This window comes from Camelina sativa, chromosome 19 (genome assembly GCF_000633955.1).
Source record: "Camelina sativa cultivar DH55 chromosome 19, Cs, whole genome shotgun sequence".
In the NCBI taxonomy this organism is placed as follows: Eukaryota; Viridiplantae; Streptophyta; class Magnoliopsida; order Brassicales; family Brassicaceae; genus Camelina; species Camelina sativa.
In genome coordinates, this window is record NC_025703.1 from 11,095,233 (window position 1) to 11,117,545 (window position 22,313).

Below are 22,313 nucleotides of genomic sequence, written 5' to 3' on the forward strand. Positions count from 1 at the left end.
AAAAAAAAAAAAAAAAAAAAAAAAAGATCATGTTATGTAAATTCACTAGCTACAAGGGATAACTCCGGCTAAGGTCAGTAGTGGGTTAAAAACATTCACGGTAAGATATGTAGATTATAAAGCGTGAGACGGTAGTAGTGGCTCAAAAACATTCACAGTAAGATATGAAGATTATAAAGCGTAAGAGTAGATTGAAGTGGTTGGTTTGATTCAGTGGAAGCATTAATTATGAAGTAGGTTGAAGTTGGGAAGATATAAGAATGTATAGTTACAACGTGTTTTGTGCTTCTTTATTTAATTTTTTAAAATAGTGAAATTATGTTTCCCAAAACTCTAGAAAGAATTTAAAGGGAGATGGCCGGGTGGGTCTTCTGATCTTCTCTTATGCGGAACACAAGATTAAAGGGAGCAGGTTATTTGCATTTGTATATTTATATCACAGGGCAATTTGTCCAATAACCAAATTCAAAGATTTAATTAAGAAAATAACATCTTATTTGAAGAAATTAGAAAAGTAGAAGGAGGGGTATTAAAAATTACTATTTTAGTGTTTTAATGGTGTGGTGGTTGGTGGTGAAGATGGCTGGCGGCCGGAGGTAGTGGTCGTCGGAGATGATCGTCAAAAGTTATCGCCGGAAGTGGTGGCCAGAGTGGTCGCCGAAAGTGGTCGTCAGCGGTGGTCGCCGGAAGTAGTCACTGGAAATGGTCGATGAAAGTGGTTGTCAGAGATGGTCGTGGAGGTGGTCGCTAGAGGTGGTCACTGGAAGTGATCGTCGGAGGAGGTGATAATGCTGGCCGGAGGTGGTGGTTGTGGTCGGAGGTAGATTGGTGGTGGTGGTGGGTGGAGTTGGTGGTAGTGGTGGTGGTCGGAGTTGGTAGTAGAGGTGGTGGCCGGAGGTTGTGGAGGTGGTCAGAGGTGGTGAAGGTGGCCGGAGATTGTGGTAGGGGTGGTGGTAGTGATGTTAGATAAAGGGTAACATTGTATATATTGTAAGAACAATTATTGGGTTGGTGAACCCTTATGTTCACATCTTCTTATTTTAACTAATGAAAATTTGACATGTCAGAATACATTTAAGAATCTATTCATCCACTTTTCTATAGAATAAAAAAACAAAATCTATATAAATTATTATATAATTTCATTATAATTGTAAAATCTAAACTCTAATCATCTCATTTGAAAAATCCAAACCGAGATATAATTTCATTCTAATTGTAAAATCTAAACTCTAACCATCTCTTGTAAACCCAAACCGACATATAATTTTGTTTTAATTGTAAAATCTAAATTCTAATCATCTCATTTGTAAATCCAAACCGAGATATAATTTCATTCTGATTGTAAAATCTAAACTCTAACCATCTCTTGTAAACCCAAACCGACATATAATTTTGTTTTAATTGTAAAATCTAAACTCTAATCAACTTATTTGTAAACCCAAACCAACACATAATTTTGTTCTAATGGTAAAATATAAACCAAGCCAATATTTAACTTTCCTTAATTAAAAGTATATTGAATTTAATTCCTCAATTTATTTTTCTTTTTAATTAAATTTTGATTTATATTTTAAATAAAATAATGTATAATTGATTCTGATTGGTTGAAAAGGAAGATGTTAACAAAGGAAAGGTTCACCTTAGGAGTGAACCTAAGAATTTTGTTGTTGTCAATTTGGATTTTAATTTTAATCGATTAAAGAATAACATAATTATCTTTTTCTATTTTTTGTTTTTTATCAAATTATCGACATAACTTAAGATCAAATAATAACAGATGTAACATTTTTTACAAGTATTGAAAATTTTAAGATATATTTCATCAATAAAAAAATATATATATATCGATATAGATCAAATGACTTTTCCAAAATTATAAAATTTAAAATCAAACCAAATTGGATTCCCCTTATAATAAATGATAACTCATCCCACTTATGTCCAAACTGATTCGTAAACACCGTAACGTCCCAATTTACGGAATACGGAGGAGTGTATTTAGATTTTATCATACAAATTTGGCACGTCTCAGGAGTCAGGAACTAGTGATTATTAAAACCGTAATTTAGGGCTTAAGAACAAGTTTTAAAGAGTAGCCAGCTATGGCGGTGGTAACTCCTCGGACTCTACAAACCGTTGTATTCTTTTTTTTGTCAACAAACCGTTGTATTCGATGAGCTTAACTATGAAATATAAAGAAATTGTGTGGCAAAAGACACGAAAGCGTTCCAGATATTGCAATCATCTTTTCTAAGTTCTAAATTTGGTTTTTCTGCCAAAGATCTTTGGGATTAATTTGCTAAAAAACAAGCTAACGTACAAGCGAAGTTACAGAAGAAACTACCTGAGTACCAAATTTTAGCAATTAATATTGGTCATGTAACAATATTTGATGAAGATATGGGGATGATACACTCCACTACCACCAACCATATGATATGACACCGTATGTCAAGTGAATAAATCCTCTCTGCTCTGCTAGTGAATAAATCCTAGTGAGTACACTTTTTGCTTCAACCCTTGTGTTTTTGGGCTATTGAATCAGACACCCTCTGGAAAATCTACTGAGAGATCATGATTGATTTTGTTATGTAACTTTTGTTGACCTACAGTAATAAATTGTTTTGATTATTTGAGTTTTTCCAAGGAATAATATTAGCAATAACACTATACAATAAATTGTTAGATTTTGACACTTATTTAAAATTTTGCTTATCATCACGAGTGAAACAAGATTGTGCGAAAAGGGAGTCGATATGGGTTGTCATGAGATCTAGGCATGAAAGAGGAGAGTGTATTCTATGTAAAGGTAAAGGGCATGTCTTCAAAGATCTGTAGCAACAACAGAGTCAGAGAGAATCAAAGCAGGAGTGAAAAAGCGTTACGTGAGTATCAAATGTTAGCATTCAATGTTGGTCCTGTGACATTTGATAAGGATATGTGGATGTTATACATCACCACCTCGAACCAAATGACTCCGTATGAGACGTATTTCACTACTTTAGACAGAACACACAGAGCTCGGATCAAATTCATCATGGGGGATTCTATCATGTCTGAAGGAATTGGAGATGTCAGGTTCATGACCAAGGAAGGGAAGAAGAAGAAGACGATCAAGAATGTGTTTTTTGTTCCCAAGATCGACAGAAACGTGTTGAGTGTTGGTCAAATGACACATGCAGGCTATGGGATTGTAATGACCGCTCACAAATGCACTGTAGAGGATCAGGCTGGGAGACTATTTGGTGAATCCATGTGGGAGGAGAGAGGCTTTTTTCTGCGTTTGGAGGTGGTTGAAGGTAACATCTAGTTGCTAGACTAAGGTCTACTATGCCGACTTGGTTCGGTTTATTCTGTTTTTAGTATGTTGCGACTGTTTTTTTTCGGATGTGAACAATTGCTAGACTTACTAGTAATCAGAGCCTATTATGCTGATTTGGTTAGGTTGATTCAGTTTTCAAGTTTGGACAATCTTAGTTACAGTTTGCTGCTAATATTTTTGGTAAGGAATACAAGACTTAGAGAATAAGTAAAACTTGAGGAACAAATAAATCTAGAATATTCTAGAACATGGATCTAAGATGGGCCTATAATGAACATTCATCTAATCGGTTCATAACAGTGCTTAAGTACTCAAGTACCGATGGATTAAAAATTAATATTCATGATTTAGTTGAGTTTTTATTCCAGATTTTATCTTATGAGCTTAAGTTGTCTTTTAGTTTATAACAAACGCCAAAAGGCTTTTTTATTTATCAAAAGTATATAGACATCAAAGGTAACAATAATTTTCTTGTATATGGTTTTTATTAATGAATCATAACAAAAAGAAAAACCTCACTATAGCTCATGTTTGTTGGAAAAAAAATCAGTATTTTATATTTAGTGTTTCTATAGCTCATGTTTGTTGGAAAAAAAATCAGTATTTTATATTTAGTGTTTCTAGTAACCACATGTTTGACGCAAACTGTATATTGTGGTCGATGAGATAAAATAATTTCAAATTTGTTTATCAAAACTTCCCAGTGGCCATCTTGAGATCCCTTTCATGTTCCTTGATTTTCTTCTTATTAATGCTGCTCAAAATTTGATTATGTAACTATTTGTTTGATTTAACTATTGATTACAACATTTCTCATTTTTTATCGGATGTCCCCGAAGGGACCATTTTAAAAAATGTTGATTACAACATTTCTCATTTTATCATTTTTTTCTTCTTTATATTATCACCAAAATCCTATACTACAAGCTAATCATTCTGTCCCATATTTCTTCTCATTCTGTTTTACAGTCTTGTTACAAAATTTAGTGGTTTAAGATGCTATATTTCGTTTTTGAGTATAACACAACCAAATTGTCACGTTTTGAGATATTTTTGTATGTTCAAGTATGTGTATTAATATCGATCATAAACCCAAAATTAGAAAGAAAACATAGATAAAAATTATTTTGTTGTCAACGCTAACACACAAAAAGGCAACACGATTGTTTTATAAAATGAAACTAGATTATGATGTACCGCGGGGTAAGTTTTAATTTTTTTTTTTGTTAATGTACTATTTTAAAACTAATTTTGTAAATATACGCTTTTGTTAGTTTTAGTGATTTAATATATAAACCTTGGTATACTGCACAATAATTTTTGTTTACTACAATCTTAATTAAATCAGTCTGATTCGATATATTTTATATTAGTGTTGTTAAAACATTAAAATGAGGATTTAACCCGCATTGAAATATCATGTTATTGATAGTTTATTTTTTAGTATTATCAATTCAATCCTGTAATGTCATATAACCCGTCATGTAATATAACTCGTTTGTGTAATTTTGAAAATTTAATATGTTTATATATTTATAATTTTAAACTTTTTATTAAGTTTAGATATATCAGTTATAAATTATAAACTTCTTAAAATTTTATAATTTACTATATACAGTAAATTTACTATATATATATATTGAACACACACTTTTATATTAATTGAATAATATATGTTTGTTTTTAACAATTTAAATCACAATATATGCAAGAAAAATACACCTTTTATTAACTTTATATATTATATGATGATTCACTACATTTAAATTTTAAAATCAAAAAGAGATGATAGGAGAATATTTTTTTTTAATTTGGAATAAATATTCTAAATATCTATATTAATTATAGAATATTATATATATATATATGAATATTTAAATATCTTTATTGTGTTTGGTTGTAAGGATAGTAGCGAAAGTTAACTAAACTTGTTTGGCTATGAATATAAGAATTAAATAGCATTCAATGTAAAATCTTTCCAAAAAATATTTTAAAAAAAACTGATGCAAAAATACTAGTATAGATGAGAATACAGCTTTTGAATATTAGTGTTTAATCCAATAATAATACAGTTTTTCCGTCGCATCATCTTTTGAGAAGTAGATACACCGTGTCACACCTATAAATGGGATCTCCTATATATGCTAAAAAACTCCTATGATATTCCATATGAACTCCTTTCCACAAATCACAAGTGAATAACGTCGTCGCGAAAATGAAGGACCTTGAAAATTCACAAAATGATCACCTAGATCGTCGTCTCTGGACTTGCAATTAACTTTTAGAATACTATGACTTTGAGAAAGGTTGTTTTGAAGAACGACCATGTTTTTATGACATTTAGCTTCATTCGACACAAAACACGAAACAAATATGAAAAACAGAAAGCTTAATGCAAGTTTCATTATTTTGTATCAATCTAAGTGTACTTATATGAGTATTATTCAAAATACTTCTTAATTATATTTGTGTATGTCTTTGCAGATTTATAGACTTATGATGTTTGAAAAAGTCTGATCTTTCTTTTTTTTTATAAAACAAAGATAATCTTTTAATGATAGTATTTGACTAGATTTAAGTCTTTCACTAGTTTTCTTCTTTTCTTCTTTCTTCACACTTAATAAACTGGACAAAGTCTTAGTTATTCAATATTAAACATCCCATTTCGATTTTTCAATTAAATACATAAATAATTTAACATATATATTTTAAAAAACAAAGAGAATCTATCTGTTCACATTTACATAAATTTCTAATAATTTCCAATTTAATAATTTAAACTGAGTTAAATTAAGTTTATTTTTCAGTTTTTAAATAAACATATATATATGTTTATAACCTAAAGAAATGAAACGTATATATATGATATCTTATGATGATCAAGGTGAATACTTTGAGAGATAAAATGAATTTTTTTAGTACATTTTAAAAATATAATTGTGAAAGTAATATATTCACTATTTATAATTAGCAAAATAGCCACTAGCTAGAATCCATTTTCAATATGTATCGAGTTTTTTCATGTTTTCTTTTTTTATCTAAAAAATCAATTATTTACTGTCAATGCCACCATTGCACATATACATATGTATTGATTATATTCTGTATTTTTTTCATTCCGGTCCCCTCAAAATTTTTGGTTAGTTAGAAATTAGACTAAATGATTTATTTTTTTTGTGCTTGACAGGTGAATCCTCTCTGATTAGTTTGTGAATTCTTTTAGGCTAATTAGGGAGAATATGATTAGCTCTTATAGGTTTCTGGATTTGTGAAGAACTTGAACTTCTCTTTTATTAGTTTGTGAATTCTTTTAGGCTAATTAGGGAGGATATGATTGATCTCTTATTAGGTTTCTGGATTTGTGAAGAACTTGAACTTCTCTCTTATTAGTTTTGTGAATTCTCTCTAATAAGTTTGTGAATTCTTTTAGGCTAATTAGGGAGAATATGATTTAGCTCTTATTAGGTTTCTGGATTTTTGCAGAATTTGAACTTCTCTCTTATTAGTTTGTGAATTCTCTCTAATTAGTTTGTGAATTCTTTTAGGCTTATTAGGGAGAATATGATTTAGGTTCTTACATCATATCCCCGGTGATTTAGGCTTATTAGTTTGTGAATTCTCTCTAATTAGTTTGTGAATTCTTTTAGGCTTATTAGGGAGAATATGATTTAGGTTCTTACATCATATCCCCGGTGGTTAAATATTAATGAAATTAGCTTATAGATTATTGAAATTAGTTGCTTTGTAGTTTTTCTAATTTGATTGTTTTGTCCACCAACCAAAAGATGTGGTAGTTTTTCAAATTTGTGCTACCATATGTCTGTATGTATGTAATTAAATCCCAAATTCAAGTTTTTTTGCTCTTCCTTCCTCTCTTTAAATATATCCTTCTCCTTCTCCTAAAATTTCTATTGAACCCTTTCTAATTTCTCTCCATATGTTTTGTTAGACTCACTAAGTTATATATGTATGAGACAATGCAAACCTAATGTTTATTATTTTGATTTTTTTAATTGAAACATTTTAAATCTCTTTAAGCTATCACCATAAATAAATAAAAAATATGTATAACTAACACCACAAAATAAATTTTAAGAGAATATATATCACAATGATTTTGAAATATGATTATAACTTCAAAAATATATGGCATATGGCATGTGAGATACACTATGACTTAATTGCATTAAATATATTGATTTCTTTACTTTATATAAATTTATACTATATAGTCTTTAAATTTTGATATACACAAAATAATAATAATAATAATAATAATATGTTAATTTATATTATTTTTTTTCAAGTAGAATAGCGATTATGTAAGAACTCACACTTAGCGTGGGCTAACACCTACTATGAAAAACAGAAAGCTTAATGCAAGTTTCAATATTTTGTATCAATCTAAGTGTACTTATATGAGTATTATTGCAAAATACTTCTTAATTATATATGTGTATTTCTTTGCAGATTTATAGACTTCTCATATTTGAAAAAGACTGATCTTTTGTTATAAAACAAGATAATCTTTTAATGATAGTATTTGACTAGATTTAGTATTTGACTAGTTTTCTTCTTATCGTTTTTTCCTCGCACTTAATAAACTGGCCAAAGTTTTAGTTAGTCAAATAATAAACTTTAACCGGGAATAACCCAGTCAAATTGAATCAGACTTGACCAAATTGGATTCCCCTTAGAATAATAGCTCAACCCAATGGCCAATTATATCCAAACTGATACGTAAATTTTGTCCAATTAATGTGTTCATTTTTCTCTCCGAGAGAAGAGTACAAGACAAGTAAAAGTTTGAAGAAACCCCAAGGAGTATACCCCGGCTATGGCGGCGGCGAACCCTCAGAAACTACGGAATCCCGCCGGATCTATCCAAGGTTCCAGAGGTAGCGACGAAGATTCAACCCCAAGACCTTTCAACATATAGAGATTTTGTGGCAAAAGACGCTAAAGCGCTACAGTTACTGCAAAATTCTCTCCCGGATTCGGTTTTCAGAAAGACACTTGAGACCACTTCAGCCAAAGTTCTCTGGGATTTGCTAAGCAAAGCTAACGTACAAGCCAATCTAGACAAGGACTTACCAGAGCACCACATTTTATCAATCAACATTGATCCCGTGACATTTGATAAAGATATGTGGATGTTATACTCCAGTGCCACTAACCATATGACTCCATATCACAAGTATTTCACCACTTTGGACAGAACATACCGAGCCAAGGTTCATTTCAGTATTTTTGGAGGTACTCTCAATGCTCAAGGAATGGGAGATGTGAGCATCATGACTAAACATGGGATCAAGATGACGATCAAGAATGCGCTTTACGTTCCAGGGATCAAGGAAAACTCTCTGAGTGTTTCTCAACTTGAGAAGAGCGGATTTGGAGTTGCTTTTGATGAGGAGAAAAGATGCAATATATTGAATCAGACGACTGGGAAGTTTTTTGGTGAACCCATGCGGGAAAATAGAGGCAACTGCCTGCGTTTGTATGTGGTGGTTCAAAGCAAGAAGAGAACATTTACATAATTTATCAAGTTTCTTTTTAACTTTAGAGGCATGAACAGTAGACTATTTTACTAAATAATAAGGTAGAAAGATCGATGGATTTGGTTTTCATTTTGTTTATTTGTTCCCTAAGAAAGCTTAATATTTGCATACATGGATGGGGTATTGCAGTATGGGTTTATTTCCCTAGCGGAATTGGACCATCCTTGTTTTTTAACCTTGGTATGGGAATATATAGTTTGGACTTTGGATTACTTGTCCCGGATGTTACCAAAACCGAGTCTACCAAAATCAAAATGGTTAAACCCCTAAACTGATGATCGTATGTATGGTAATTACAAATTGTAACTTAGGGTTAATTACGGTTAGGCTTAATGTGAAAGTACTATATAAATGGAAACAGTTGAGGTGATCGAAATCGAATATATCCTGTTTACATAATATCCAGATCGGAATGTGCTTCATCAAGGAGGTCAAGTTCAAAGCAAGAAGAGAACGTTTACATAATATCAAGTTTAAAAAAAAAAGAACAGTAGACTATTTTACCAAATAAGGTTGGACAGATGGATGTATTTGGTTCCGTTTATTTGGTTTTCATTTTGTTTAGTTGTTCCCTAAGAAAAAAAGCTAATATGTAATGCAGTTGTCCGGATGTGAACATGGTTTTATATATTCAGTGCTTATGTTAGCTAGCTTAAGTTTTCTCAATGATGGATTATGAGAAATTTGAAATAGCTTAACTTAAGCAGTTGTCCATAAAAAGATACGAATCCAACTCTGATTTTGACTATGAATCAATGGAGATTACTCAATCACCATATTGATTATGAATTTATGATCCAATACTATTTAATTGATAACCAATTGCAATAAACCGGACCAAATAATAGAAGTAAAACCGAGTCTAAACCGATCATATGGTGATTACAATATAATTGTAACTTAGGGTTTACGGTTAGGCTTAATGTGAAACTATATATAAATAGAAACAGTTCAGGTGATCGAAATCGAATAAACAACCTCTTCACTTTCTCCGAGAGAGAATAAAAAGAAGTTTCTAAAGAATCTCTCTGACGGTTACGGCCATGGCGACGGCGAAACCACAACAACAAGACGCTGTTTCCGATGACTTCGACTACGAAATCTGGGATCCAACCACGAAAGCTACACTAATCGATCAAGGACTCTGGGATGTTGTCGAGAACGGAGTCCCACCTGATCCATCGAAGATTCTAGAGTCAGCGGCGAAGATCAAACCCGAAGAGCTTTCACAATGGAGAGATCTCGTTGTCAAAGACACAAAAGCGCTTCAGATCTTGCAATCTTCTCTCACGGAATCGATTTTCAGAAAGACTCTCTCTGCTTCTTCGGCCAAAGACGTTTGGGATCTGCTTCGAAAAGGTAACGAACAAGCGACGATACGTAGACTAGAGAAGCAATTCGAAGAAGCTAAAAAGGGTGAGAAAGAATCGTTTGATTCCTTCTTAGATAGGGTTTTGGGAATCACTGATCAGTTGCGTGTTTTGAGAATTGAGAAATCCGATTACGAGATTTGCAAGAAGGTGTTCGCCTCGCTCCCAGAGTCGTGCGATGGTGTGCATTCGATGTTGGAGGAGATCATGAACGTGCATCACGTGTCTGCTGCGAGTCTTGTTCGGTATTTCTATGTTAATGGATACAAGTTTGATTCAGTGAACGAGGAGATTCTCCTTGTAATCCTGAAGAATCTGAGGCTTAGACCAGAGTCTGAGAAGTGGTGTGGCGTGTGCTTTAAGATAGATCACAACGAAGAAGACTGCAACAGATTATTGGTTAAGAGATACGAGGAAGAAGAAGGATCCTACGTTGAAGCTGAGTATCGACTGTCAACGCCGGTGAGTTTCTCTGAAAAAACATATGAGGAGGATATTTGGGTGGCGTACGTGGGTGCCACAAGTCACATGACTCCACATGAGAAGTATTTCACCACTCTAGACAGGACACACAAAGCTGAGGTGGGATTGGTTGACGGAACACTTCTTAAGGTAGAAGGGAAAGGAAGTGTACAGATCAGGATGAAGGGAGGGAAGAAGAAGTCGATCAAGAATGTGATTTTTGTTCCAGGGCTCAACAGAAACGTGTTAAGTATTGAGAAGATGGTATCAAGACGCTACTCATTCTCACAGGTACGTGAAGACGAATGGATTATCTGCGATCGGACTGGTCTTGAATTTGCGGATACTGTGTTGTCGTCGGATGACAATGGATTTGTTATGCGTTTGAAGGTGGTTGAAGGTAATCTCACCTCGTAATATCGTGGAAGACTTTTAACTCGTGAGGTGGTCGGACGCATATGTCTTTATGTGGTTTTCTAGTTTGGTTTTAATATGTTTTCAGTTTGTTCATATTCTGCTACTGCACTATGAATTGCTCTTGTGGTGTTTTAACCTAGGACGGCTTGGTATTAATCTAGTGTTTCAAAAACTATTTTTGTTATTCACTATGGAATGCTTTTGTCAAGTTTTTTTTTTTTTTGTTAATGGTAAGACGAATTCTTGTAGATAATAAACAAAGGGTTTTTACTAGTTAGAAAACTGACCAAACTTGAGAACATTTACCAAAACAGAATGGAGATACAGACATGGAACGATGGGTGTTGAATCAGCATTGGCATATTTGTTCTCATATCACATTTTTATATATATTTTTCAAATACAGTATCCGATTCTTCATTTTTATTAAGTGCAAATACTCAATTTTAGAATATTATAAAATTGATCATCTTGGAGTGCTTAGTTTGAATTAATCACAAGTCCAAACCATCGCTGGAGAGAGGTTTGCGTGTGGTGGTGTATATCTGTCGGATAAAATCACTTAACCGGATCAACCCACGTAAATTAAACGAGATATAACCAAATTTGAATTCCCTAACAAATTAGCTTATGCCAATAATAATATCCCGAACCAAAACCTATATATGAAAACTCCGCATCAACCAAATTCAAGACTCAAGAGTGTATTTTATTTATAATCATTTGGTAATGATTTATGATTTTGAACACGCATCTAAATTGAGCCGAATAGTTTACTGAACCAAATGGCATTTAAACCGAACCAAGAGTAGAACCTAAACCGAGCCATTGCTTGCTAATTTGTTGGTTAAAAAAATGTAATTTATTAATTTAGGTCTTTACGATTCTGTTTAACGTCACTATTATCTTATTATATAAACATGATCGTGACGTGTCAAATTAACGATCTTAGATTTTGATTCATGTTTCAGTTAAAAAAAATTATTTACCGAAAAAAACTAATCTAAAAGCAAAAAAGCAAAATTTACTTATCACCGTAAGGAAATTGAGCATATATCTTATTATATGAAGATGTATATTAAGTGGTATCCCATATCAAATCAAAACTTTAAGTACGCTAGCAAACCATGAACACCAAAGAGACAATTCCAAATCATGAGAGATCGGAAAACGTGTCCAGATTACTCCTTAACATGATCGCGACATGTGTCAAATTAACGAACGTAGATTTTGATTCATGTCTAAGTTAAAAAAAAAGTTAAAAAAATATTTACCGAAAAAAACTAATCCAAAAGCAAAAAAGCAAAATTTACCTATCACCGTAAGGAAATTGAGCATGTATCTTATTATATGAAGATGTATATTATGTGGTATCACATATCAAATCAAAACCTTAAGTACGCTAGCAAATCATAAATACCAAAGAGACATTTCCAAATCATGAGAGATCGGAAAACCTTTCTAGCGAAAGAAAACAGAGTATCATGAGTGATAATCAGATTGCTATGATCAAAAAACCTCATATAAGGCTGGATTTAACTATTCATACATGGATAGCCAAACTAAATCAATGTGTAAGTACAATATTTATATAATGTTACAGAGCTCGGATCAAATTCATCACAGGGGATTCTATCATGTTTGAAGGAATTGGAGATGTCAGGATCATGACCAAGGAAGGGAAGAAGAAGAAGATGATCAAGAATGTGCTTTTTGTTCCCAAGATCGACAAAAACGTGTTGAGTGTTGGTCATATGACACATGCAAGCTTTGGGATTGTAATGGCCGCTCACAAATGCACGGTAGAGGATCAGGCTGGGAGACTATTTGATGAATCCATGTGGGAAGAGAGAGGCTTTTTTTCTGCGTTTGGAGGTGGTTGAAGGTAACCTCTAGTTGCTAGAATAAGGTCTACTATGCCGACTTGGTTCAGTTCATTCGGTTTTTAGTATGTTGCGACTGTTTTCTTTTTGGATGTGAACAATTGCTAGACTTACTAGTAATCAGAGTCTATTATGCTGATTTGGCTAGGTTGATCCAGTTTTCAAGTTTGGACAATCTTAGTTATTGTTTGCTGCGACTGTTTTTGGTAAGTAATACAGGACTTAGAGAATAAGTAGAACTTAAGGAACATTTAAATCTAGAACTTAACTATTGATTACAACATTTCTCATTTTATCATTTTTTTCTTCTTTATATTATCACCAAAACCTATACTACAAGCTAATCATTCTGTCCCATATTTCTTTTAGTTTATAACAAACGCCAAAAGGCTTTTTTATTTATCAAAAGTATATAGACATCAAAGGTAACAATAATTTTCTTGTATATGGTTTTTATTAATGAATCATAACAAAAAGAAAAACCTCACTATAGCTCATGTTTGTTGGAAAAAAAATCAGTATTTTATATTTAGTGTTTCTATAGCTCATGTTTGTTGGAAAAAAAATCAGTATTTTATATTTAGTGTTTCTAGTAACCACATGTTTGACGCAAACTGTATATTGTGGTCGATGAGATAAAATAATTTCAAATTTGTTTATCAAAACTTCCCAGTGGCCATCTTGAGATCCCTTTCATGTTCCTTGATTTTCTTCTTATTAATGCTGCTCAAAATTTGATTATGTAACTATTTGTTTGATTTAACTATTGATTACAACATTTCTCATTTTTTATCGGATGTCCCCGAAGGGACCATTTTAAAAAATGTTGATTACAACATTTCTCATTTTATCATTTTTTTCTTCTTTATATTATCACCAAAATCCTATACTACAAGCTAATCATTCTGTCCCATATTTCTTCTCATTCTGTTTTACAGTCTTGTTACAAAATTTAGTGGTTTAAGATGCTATATTTCGTTTTTGAGTATAACACAACCAAATTGACACGTTTTGAGATATTTTTGTATGTACAAGTATGTGTATTAATATCGATCATAAACCCAAAATTAGAAAGAAAACATAGATAAATTTTTTGTTGTCAATGCTAACACACAAAAAAGCAACACGATTGTTTTATAAGATGAAATGAGAATACAGCTTTTGAATATTAGTCTAATACAGCTTTTGAATATTAGTGTTTAATCCAATAATAATACAGTTTTTCCGTCGCACCATCTTTTGAAAAGTAAATACCATCATCTTGTGCATCCCATGTATACACTGTGTCACACCTATAAATAGGATCTCCTATATATGCTAAAAAACTTCTATGATATTCCATATGAACTCCCTTCCACAAATCACAAGTGAATAACGTCGTCGCGAAAATACCATCGTAGAAACTAAAATTGTATGTAGGACCTTGAAAGTTCACAAAATGAGCACCTAGATCGTCGTCTCTGGACTTGCAATGAACTTTTAGAATACTATGACTTTGAGAAAGGTTGTTTTTAAGAACAATCATGTTTTTATGACATTTAGCGTCATTCGACACAAAACACGAAACAAATATGAAAAACAGAAAGCTTAATGCAAGTTTCATTATTTTGTATCAATCTAAGTATACTTATATGAGTATTATTGGAAAATACATCTTAATTATATTTGTGTATGTCTTTGCAGATTTATAGACTTATGATGTTTGAAAAAGTCTGATCTTTTTTTTTTATAAAACAAAGATAAATCTTTTAATGATAGTATTTGACTAGATTTAAGTCTTTGACTAGTTTTCTTCTTTTCTTCTTTCCTCACACTTAATAAACTGGACAAAGTCTTAGTTAGTCAATATTAAACATCCCATTTTCGATTTTTTATTATACATATTAGAATACATATGTATTTAAATCAAAATAATATAAGAAAACAAAGAGGAAAAGAAGAAGTACATAAAACAAAGAAACAATAAAATTCAGAACAATGTAAAATATATAGTAAACAAAAAATATAATCAAACTCTTATTTGGGTTTTTAACCTATGCAAGAACATTATAAAATAACAAAGAAAATATTTAGGATTTAGAATATGGTGGAGGAGGATGTGAGAATGGTTATTAATAGGATAAAAAGTGATAGAAGTTACATTTATGAATGGAGGATAAAAAGTCAATTCACAATTTATGTAATTTCAGTTACAATTTAGAATTATATAATGAATTTGAAATATGCATTAATGTATATAATTTAATGTGTTGTTTAATTAAAATATGCATATTAATACATTTTTAACATGTTTTATTATATTAAATTAAATTCATTGAATACACAACTATGATATTATTATGGGAGTTACAAACAAATTTTTATGTTTTTCCAACTCCTAAAATTAAAACCCATTTAATTAAAAGTGAGTGTTTGTGGGTTCATAATTTGATTCAAAGTATAATATGTTACACATTAATCGTTTAAAAGGAATAAGAACATTTAATTCTCATATAAACTTGATTTTTTTGTCAAACCAACATATGTGAATTTAAATTTAACTATAGAAATTTAAAAAATAAATATGAATAGATTAGAAAGGTAAGAAATATAAAAGAAATATTTTATTTTTATATAAATAAAATAAAAATTGAAATAATGTTAAATATATAATACTTTCTAAATTAAAATATAGAATCAAACTCTTACAACACATATGAGATATAACAAAATTTGATATTGGTGGGAGAGGAGAGAATGATTACTTAATTATAAGATGATAATCCAAATTAGATAATGGAGATGAATCTTTAAAAATAAGAACAATGTAAAATATATATCATGTAGTCTCTAAAATTAAAATTTAGCATTAAAATTTTACAATGATATTTCATTTGGTTTTTTTGTAACCCATACAACAAAAATAAGAAATTGAAAAAAAAATGAATTGAGGTATTGTGGAAGAGAATGAGAGAATGTGAAAATGAGAAAGTAAAAGAATGTCATTTTGTGATAATGAGATAATACTTATCTATATGGTAAGAATTGATGGAAGTTATATTTAGAATTATAATAATTATAATTTATTATGTTTGAATAAAATTGAGTAGTGGAATATGATTAATGCATAATTTATTTTATTTTCAGTAATAATTTTATTTTAATATGTAAGTTAAATGTTTTGTGTTAATTGAGTCTTAAATATTGTTTAAAGCAATTAAACAATTAGAAAACAAATTATAAAAATAAAAAATTTAGAAAGTATTAAATGAAAATCAACCAATAAGGAGAGACCAAAACCTTACTTTTATATATTTGATTTTTTACAGGTTTGAATGGTTGTTGTTGGTCCACTACCGCCGAGTCGTCGTTTGAGCCGTCGTCAATTATATCAACATTCTATCTTTGTTCTATCATTCTAGTTTTTGTTTGAATAATTCCATGTTTCTTCTATCGTTCTAGTTTTTGTTTGAATAATTCCATGTTTCTTCTATCATTTTAGTTTTTGTTTGAATAATTCCATGTTTCTTCTATCATTTTAGTTTTTGTTTGAATAATTACATGTTTTTTAACCTTGGTATGGGAATATATAGTGTAAAGATTTCATACATATCGAAAACAATAGCTAGATACTCTGCGGGATCTATCGTATGGTAATTACAAACAGTTAGGCTTAATGTGAAACTATATAAATAGAAACAGTTCAGGTGATCGAAATCGAATAAACCTCTTCACTTTCTCTAAGAGAGAATAATAAGAAATTTCTAAAATCTTTTGAAACACAATACCCCTCTTTTAGTTACCAAATGTAATAAAAGTCATTTCCTTTGTTACTTTGGAAAAAAAAGTAAGAGATTTTGGATGAGGATAGAGTTGGCGATGCGAGCTTTCTCAATGGTTTGGTCAAAGTCAGGTAGTGGTGTAGGAGGAGACCCAGACGCCTCGGATGGTGATAATGAGCCGGCTAAAGCTTGTGATCCTGCAAGAGCTGTATCTTGTTCCTGTTTGATATAAGATACAAGAACAAGAGCTTTCACTCCGCTACCTCATTTCAATCAAAACATTAGAGAGAGAGAGAGAGAGAGAGAGAGAGAGAGAGAGAGAGAGAGGGGGGGGGAGATTAATTTACATTGAATTCTTCTTCTTCTGCTTGCCTGATGAGTTCGACTTGAACACGAACTGGATCGAGTAGACGTGGGGACTCCAACCTTGTTATCCTCTGGCATCATCGAACATTATGTTATCCAAGTCAATCAAGAAGTACATAGAAAGACTGAAATGGCATAAATGTATTGAATTAGTTACCTCAAGAAAGGCTGCATTTTCAGGGTCATCCAAACTCTTTAACGGACTATCATCCACAGTGAAACCGTTCTTCCAGATAGTTACAATGTACATGAACACTTCATATGGCTCGTCTTGTCGCTTTTGTTTTTCTTGAAGCTCAGCTGAAACTGTTTGTTCAGACATCAATCTTGGTGACTGCTCAGGTCTTTCTATAGCTGATTCCTTAGCTCTGTCGAAAATTGCATCAGGACATCTTTAGCATCCCACTAAAGCTACCACATACATTCAATCACATGACATTGATCTTGATGACTCCTCACATGAATCACATGACTCCATATGAGAAGTATTTCACCACTATAGATAGGACACACAAAGCTAAGGTTGGATTGGCCGATGGAACAGTTAGTTTGGTAGAAGGAAGAGGAGATGTAAAGATCAAGATGAAGGGAGGGAAGAAAAAGACTATCAAGAATGTGATTTTCGTACCTGGGCTCAACAGAAATGTGTTAAGTCTTGGTCAGATGATATCTAGAGCCTATGCATTCACAGAGGGAGGAGGAGGCGAATGCATTATCCGTGATCGGATTGGGGAAGAATTTGGGGAAAGTATGTGGACGTGTTGTTGGATATGGGCTACGCCCAATATGCCACTCGGCCCAACGAGATTTATTAACTGTGATCTCGGCCCGACAAGAAAGGAGCAAGTCCACTAATTCCCGCAAAGGGGCAATCTCGGGAATTCACGACGGAAACCCTAGATATCCCTAGGTCAACAGTCTCCTATAAAAGGAGAAAGCATTTATTGGGATCAACATCCTGACCCGCGGACAATACCCACAGAGCAATACTTCGCATCGAAAACTGCTATTATCTTTCGTATAATTCGTCTTGTTTTCAGCTCGTCATTTTAAGCTTACTAGTTCGTCTGTGAACTAACAAGGTCTAATTCGACTTGTTTAAGTGACGATCTCACGTTTTCCCCGATTAATAAAGAACTTACTCGCTCTTTTCCACTAAATCTTATTTGTTTAAACTGTGTAATCCCCCGGTACAAACACGTGTGATGAGAAAGCATTGGCTTTGCGTTTGCAGGTGATTGAAGGTAGTCTCACCTCTTAGTTAGCTGGTTTTCATTATGACTACACCTGGTGGTAGAATTCACCCGTAAGGTGGACATATCAGTCTTCTATGCGGTCTTTTTAGTTTGGTTTTATTCCGTTTTCAATTGACGAGCTTATACATACTCTGCTACTGCATGCAGTATGAATTAGTCTGTGGTCGTATAACCTAAGACGGCTTGGTTTTAATCTAGTGTTCAAAAACTATATATTTTGTCATGAGTATGCAGTGCTATTGTCAAGTTGTCTAGTTGAATAATAGAAGGGGTGTTACTTGTTAGAAAATTGATCAAAATACAAAAGAGAAAGGAGACCGGCATGGAAAGATAGATTTTGGCCATATACATTGTGACACAAACTTGGTCATATTCACTATTGTTGGACAATGAAATGAACTTGTTATCACTTTTTTATATTATTTGAATCACATTTTTCATTTTTTTTAACAGAGTACATTTACTCAAATAGATTTGGTGCACAAAAGAAAAAAAAGCACAGTTACTCAAATCGAGAGGCGTTTAAATTCAATGTTGAAGGCTTTATATATATATAGGCTTTAATCAATGTCTGAGAAGTCGTGTGGCGTGTGGCGTGTGGCTTGTGGCGTGTGGAACAAGAACAATCATAATTCGTAACCCATTGCATTCTAAATTACACAGGTCCAAATCTATCGTTGGAGTGAAGTTTGAATTTGGTCTAGTCGTATAGGGTTAAATCACTTAAACCGGATCAACCCACTTAATTAATTGAAGGAGATATATTCCATTACAAAAATCTCATCGAACCAGAACCGATTCGAAAACTATATGTATCAACCAAATTCAAAAGTTTATTTAATCTTATGAAATTAACAAGCATCATGAACTGGCCGAATACAGAATGAAATGCAATCAGTTATATATTTCCAATTGCGTTAAACCGAACCAAGAGTAGAACCATTTGGTGACTTCAAAATGTAATTAGGGCTTATAAAATTTGGTTTAATGTGGACTATACAAATTATAAATAGAAACTGTCACTGGCAGCTCACACTGCTGTGAGAATAGTTTGTTTATTCGCAATTCCCCCTTTTCTCCAATAGTTTATACAGAGGAAAAAAGTTTTAAAGTAACCCCAGCTGACGACAGTTAAGGCTATGGCGGCGGCGAAGATACACGACGACGTTGTCTCCGATGACCTGAACTACGAAATCTGGGCTCCAATCGCGAAGACTACACAAACTAACGGAGAAAGGACTTTGGGATGTCGTCGAAAATGGAGTCCCGCCTGATCCATCGAAGGTTCCAGAGGTAGCAGCGATGATTCAAGTCGAAGAACTTTCAAAATTGGAGAGATCTCGCGGTGAAAGACATAAAATAAGCGCTTCAGTTTTTGCAATCATGTTTTTGTTAACTGAGTCAAAAGATCATATGACGGTCAATCGTTTAACAGAGCTGGTAACAGACGTTTATGTGTCGTTAAACATCCTCTGTTAGTGAAAAACGACGTCATTTGGCAAAAACTAAAACAAACCCCGCAATTTAGAAAATCAAATCCCTAATTTCCCAAATCATCATCTTCCCCCAATTTCGAAAATCAAATGACATTTTTCCCATTCCCGAGATTTTGATAGTTACGGCTATGGCGGCGACGAATAAACAACAAGACGATGTTTCCGATGACCTGAACTACGGAATTTGGGCACGAATCACGAAAACCACACTGACGGAGAAAGGACTCTGGGATGTCGTCGAGAACGGAGGAGTCCCGCCTGATCCATCGAAGAACCCAGAGTTAGCAGCGACGATCCAACCCGAAGAACTTTTGGAATGGAGAGATCTCGCGTTGAAAGACATGAAAGCGCTCCAGATTTTGCAGTCTACTCTCACGGATTCGGCTTTCAGGAAGACTCTCTCGGCTTCTTCGGCCAAGGAAGTTTGGGATTTGCTCGAAGAAGCTTACAATGAACAAGCTAAGCTACGTAGGTTAGAGAAGCAATTCGAACAAGTTACTATGGATGAATCAGAACCGATCGTTTCCTATTTAGATAGGGTAGTGAAAATCGCCGAAGAGTTGCGCCGTTTGAAAATTGTGAAATCTGATTACCAGGTTATCACCAAGGTGTTAGGCTCGCTAACAGAGTCGCATGAAGATATAGCTACGCTGTTAGAAGAAAACGTCAATCTGAAGAAGGTGACTGTTAAGAGTCTTGCTGATTTTTTTAACAGATGTGAATCAGAAAAGAGAAGATGTCAAAGTCAAAGCAGCAGGAATAATGAAGTACCTCTGTATAAAATGTTGTCACTCACTGTTGGTACTGTGACATTTGATGAGGATATGTGGCTGTTATCCAACGGTACCACGAATCACATGACTCCGAATTTGAAGTTTTTCACCACTCTTGACAGAACACACAGGGGTCGGGTAGTATTGGGCGACGGATCAATTATCATGGCACAAGGTAGAGGAGACGTCAAGGTCATGACCAAACAAGGGAAGAGGAAGAGTAAGACGATCAAGAATGTGCTTTTCGTTCCGGATCTCGACAAAAACGTGTTGAGTGTTTGTCAGCTGGGACAGTTAGGCTACATTATGATAATAGATGGAGACAAAACCGCTCTTAAGGGTCGGAGGACTGGGAAAGTGTTTGGGGAAACCTTCAAGGGAGATGGAGGATTTTTTCAGCGTTATCAGGTGATTGAAGGTAATCTTACTTCTTAAGGTTAAGGAGCTGCTTTGCCGTTGACAAACAATAAAAAAAATTGAGCTGCTTTGCCACTATGAATGGATTCTGTAGTAGACTTAACTCCGTTTAGTGTAGACAAATCTAGTATTCTATGTGTTTTTTGTGCGTTTGTTCCATTTTCAGTTTGTTCATCGAAGAAAAGCTGATTCATATTTTGCTGTTGTAGTATGAATTTAGTCTGGACTTTTAACTACGGCTTGGTTTGTTACTAATCTAGTAGTCAAAAACTATGTTTTTATTCACACAATGCAGTGCTTTTGTTAATGGTGAAAAGGAGACGAATTCTAGTAGAATAGCTTAAGGGGTTTTAGTAAATTGATCAAATATATGATTACAGGATCTAACTTGAGAAAATTTACTGAACTGGAAAGGAGATAGACAATACATTAGTAAGCATTGTGACATAAATTTATTCATGCATATCAATGAAATGGATTTGTTAGTCTATTAAAATATTACTTTTTTCATCATTGCAAGATGCAAAACTGCAAATACTCAAATAATTTGGATCCAATGTATGTTGTTCCAGATACACCATTTATATGTTCAGCGCTGTGTTAAATTTTCCAAGTAAACCAAGTTCTAAGATGTGATGGATCAACTCAACGACTGCTTTATTAATTATCATTCAGAATAGTCATCATAGATAATTTCGGCGGGATAGAAGCTTGCAATGTGGTGTAGGGATTAATACTTCTTAATCACTTAGCTGAACCAACCCACTTAAAATTGAACAAGGCACAACCAAATTTGATTTCCGTAACAACAATAATAACTAACTGATTCGAAAGCTTCGTTTGATCAACCAACTTAGCAAGTGTATGAAGTGTGACCCGATTCACTTAGGTTTTATATACACATTTCTCCAATTCCGTTAAACCGAACCAAGATAAACCAAAACCGACCACAACTCAATTTGGTGAGTTTGCATTTGAACTCCACGGTTTACGGTTAAGAATTGTTTATTATAAGCAAAAACCATTACAAAAACTCCAACTCAGTTTGAGTTTCTCATAGAATTTTTCATAATTAAAACAAATGAAACAGAAAATAATAATATTACTTTAATGAAAAAATGGGAGAATCGATTCTGAAAAATTCTCGAGGATTCTCATATGAGAAAACTTGTAAAATCCATGATATCCTCTCATATAGACACATGTCATTATCTTAGTTGTTATAT

The 22,313-nt window shown here is 33.0% G+C and overlaps 3 protein-coding genes across 3 annotated transcripts; 2 read left to right on the forward strand and 1 right to left on the reverse strand.

The window, feature by feature from the left end:
• Nucleotides 9,873-11,286, forward strand: LOC104765989. Its single transcript, XM_010489785.2, has one exon. It carries the CDS (start codon nt 9,930-9,932, stop codon nt 11,133-11,135), a length of 1,206 nt encoding a protein of 401 aa, XP_010488087.1. The 5' UTR covers nt 9,873-9,929; the 3' UTR covers nt 11,136-11,286.
• Nucleotides 16,828-17,467, reverse strand: LOC104767690 (plant UBX domain-containing protein 6-like). Its single transcript, XM_010491680.1, has 3 exons — nt 17,303-17,467; nt 17,127-17,216; nt 16,828-16,998 (listed from the first exon to the last, which is right to left on the reverse strand). The coding sequence occupies exons 1-3, from the start codon at nt 17,465-17,467 to the stop codon at nt 16,828-16,830; spliced, it is 426 nt and encodes a 141-aa protein (XP_010489982.1).
• On the forward strand, nt 19,420-21,338 carry LOC104767691. Its single transcript, XM_010491681.2, has one exon. The coding sequence runs from the start codon at nt 20,026-20,028 to the stop codon at nt 21,103-21,105; it is 1,080 nt and encodes a 359-aa protein (XP_010489983.1). The 5' UTR covers nt 19,420-20,025; the 3' UTR covers nt 21,106-21,338.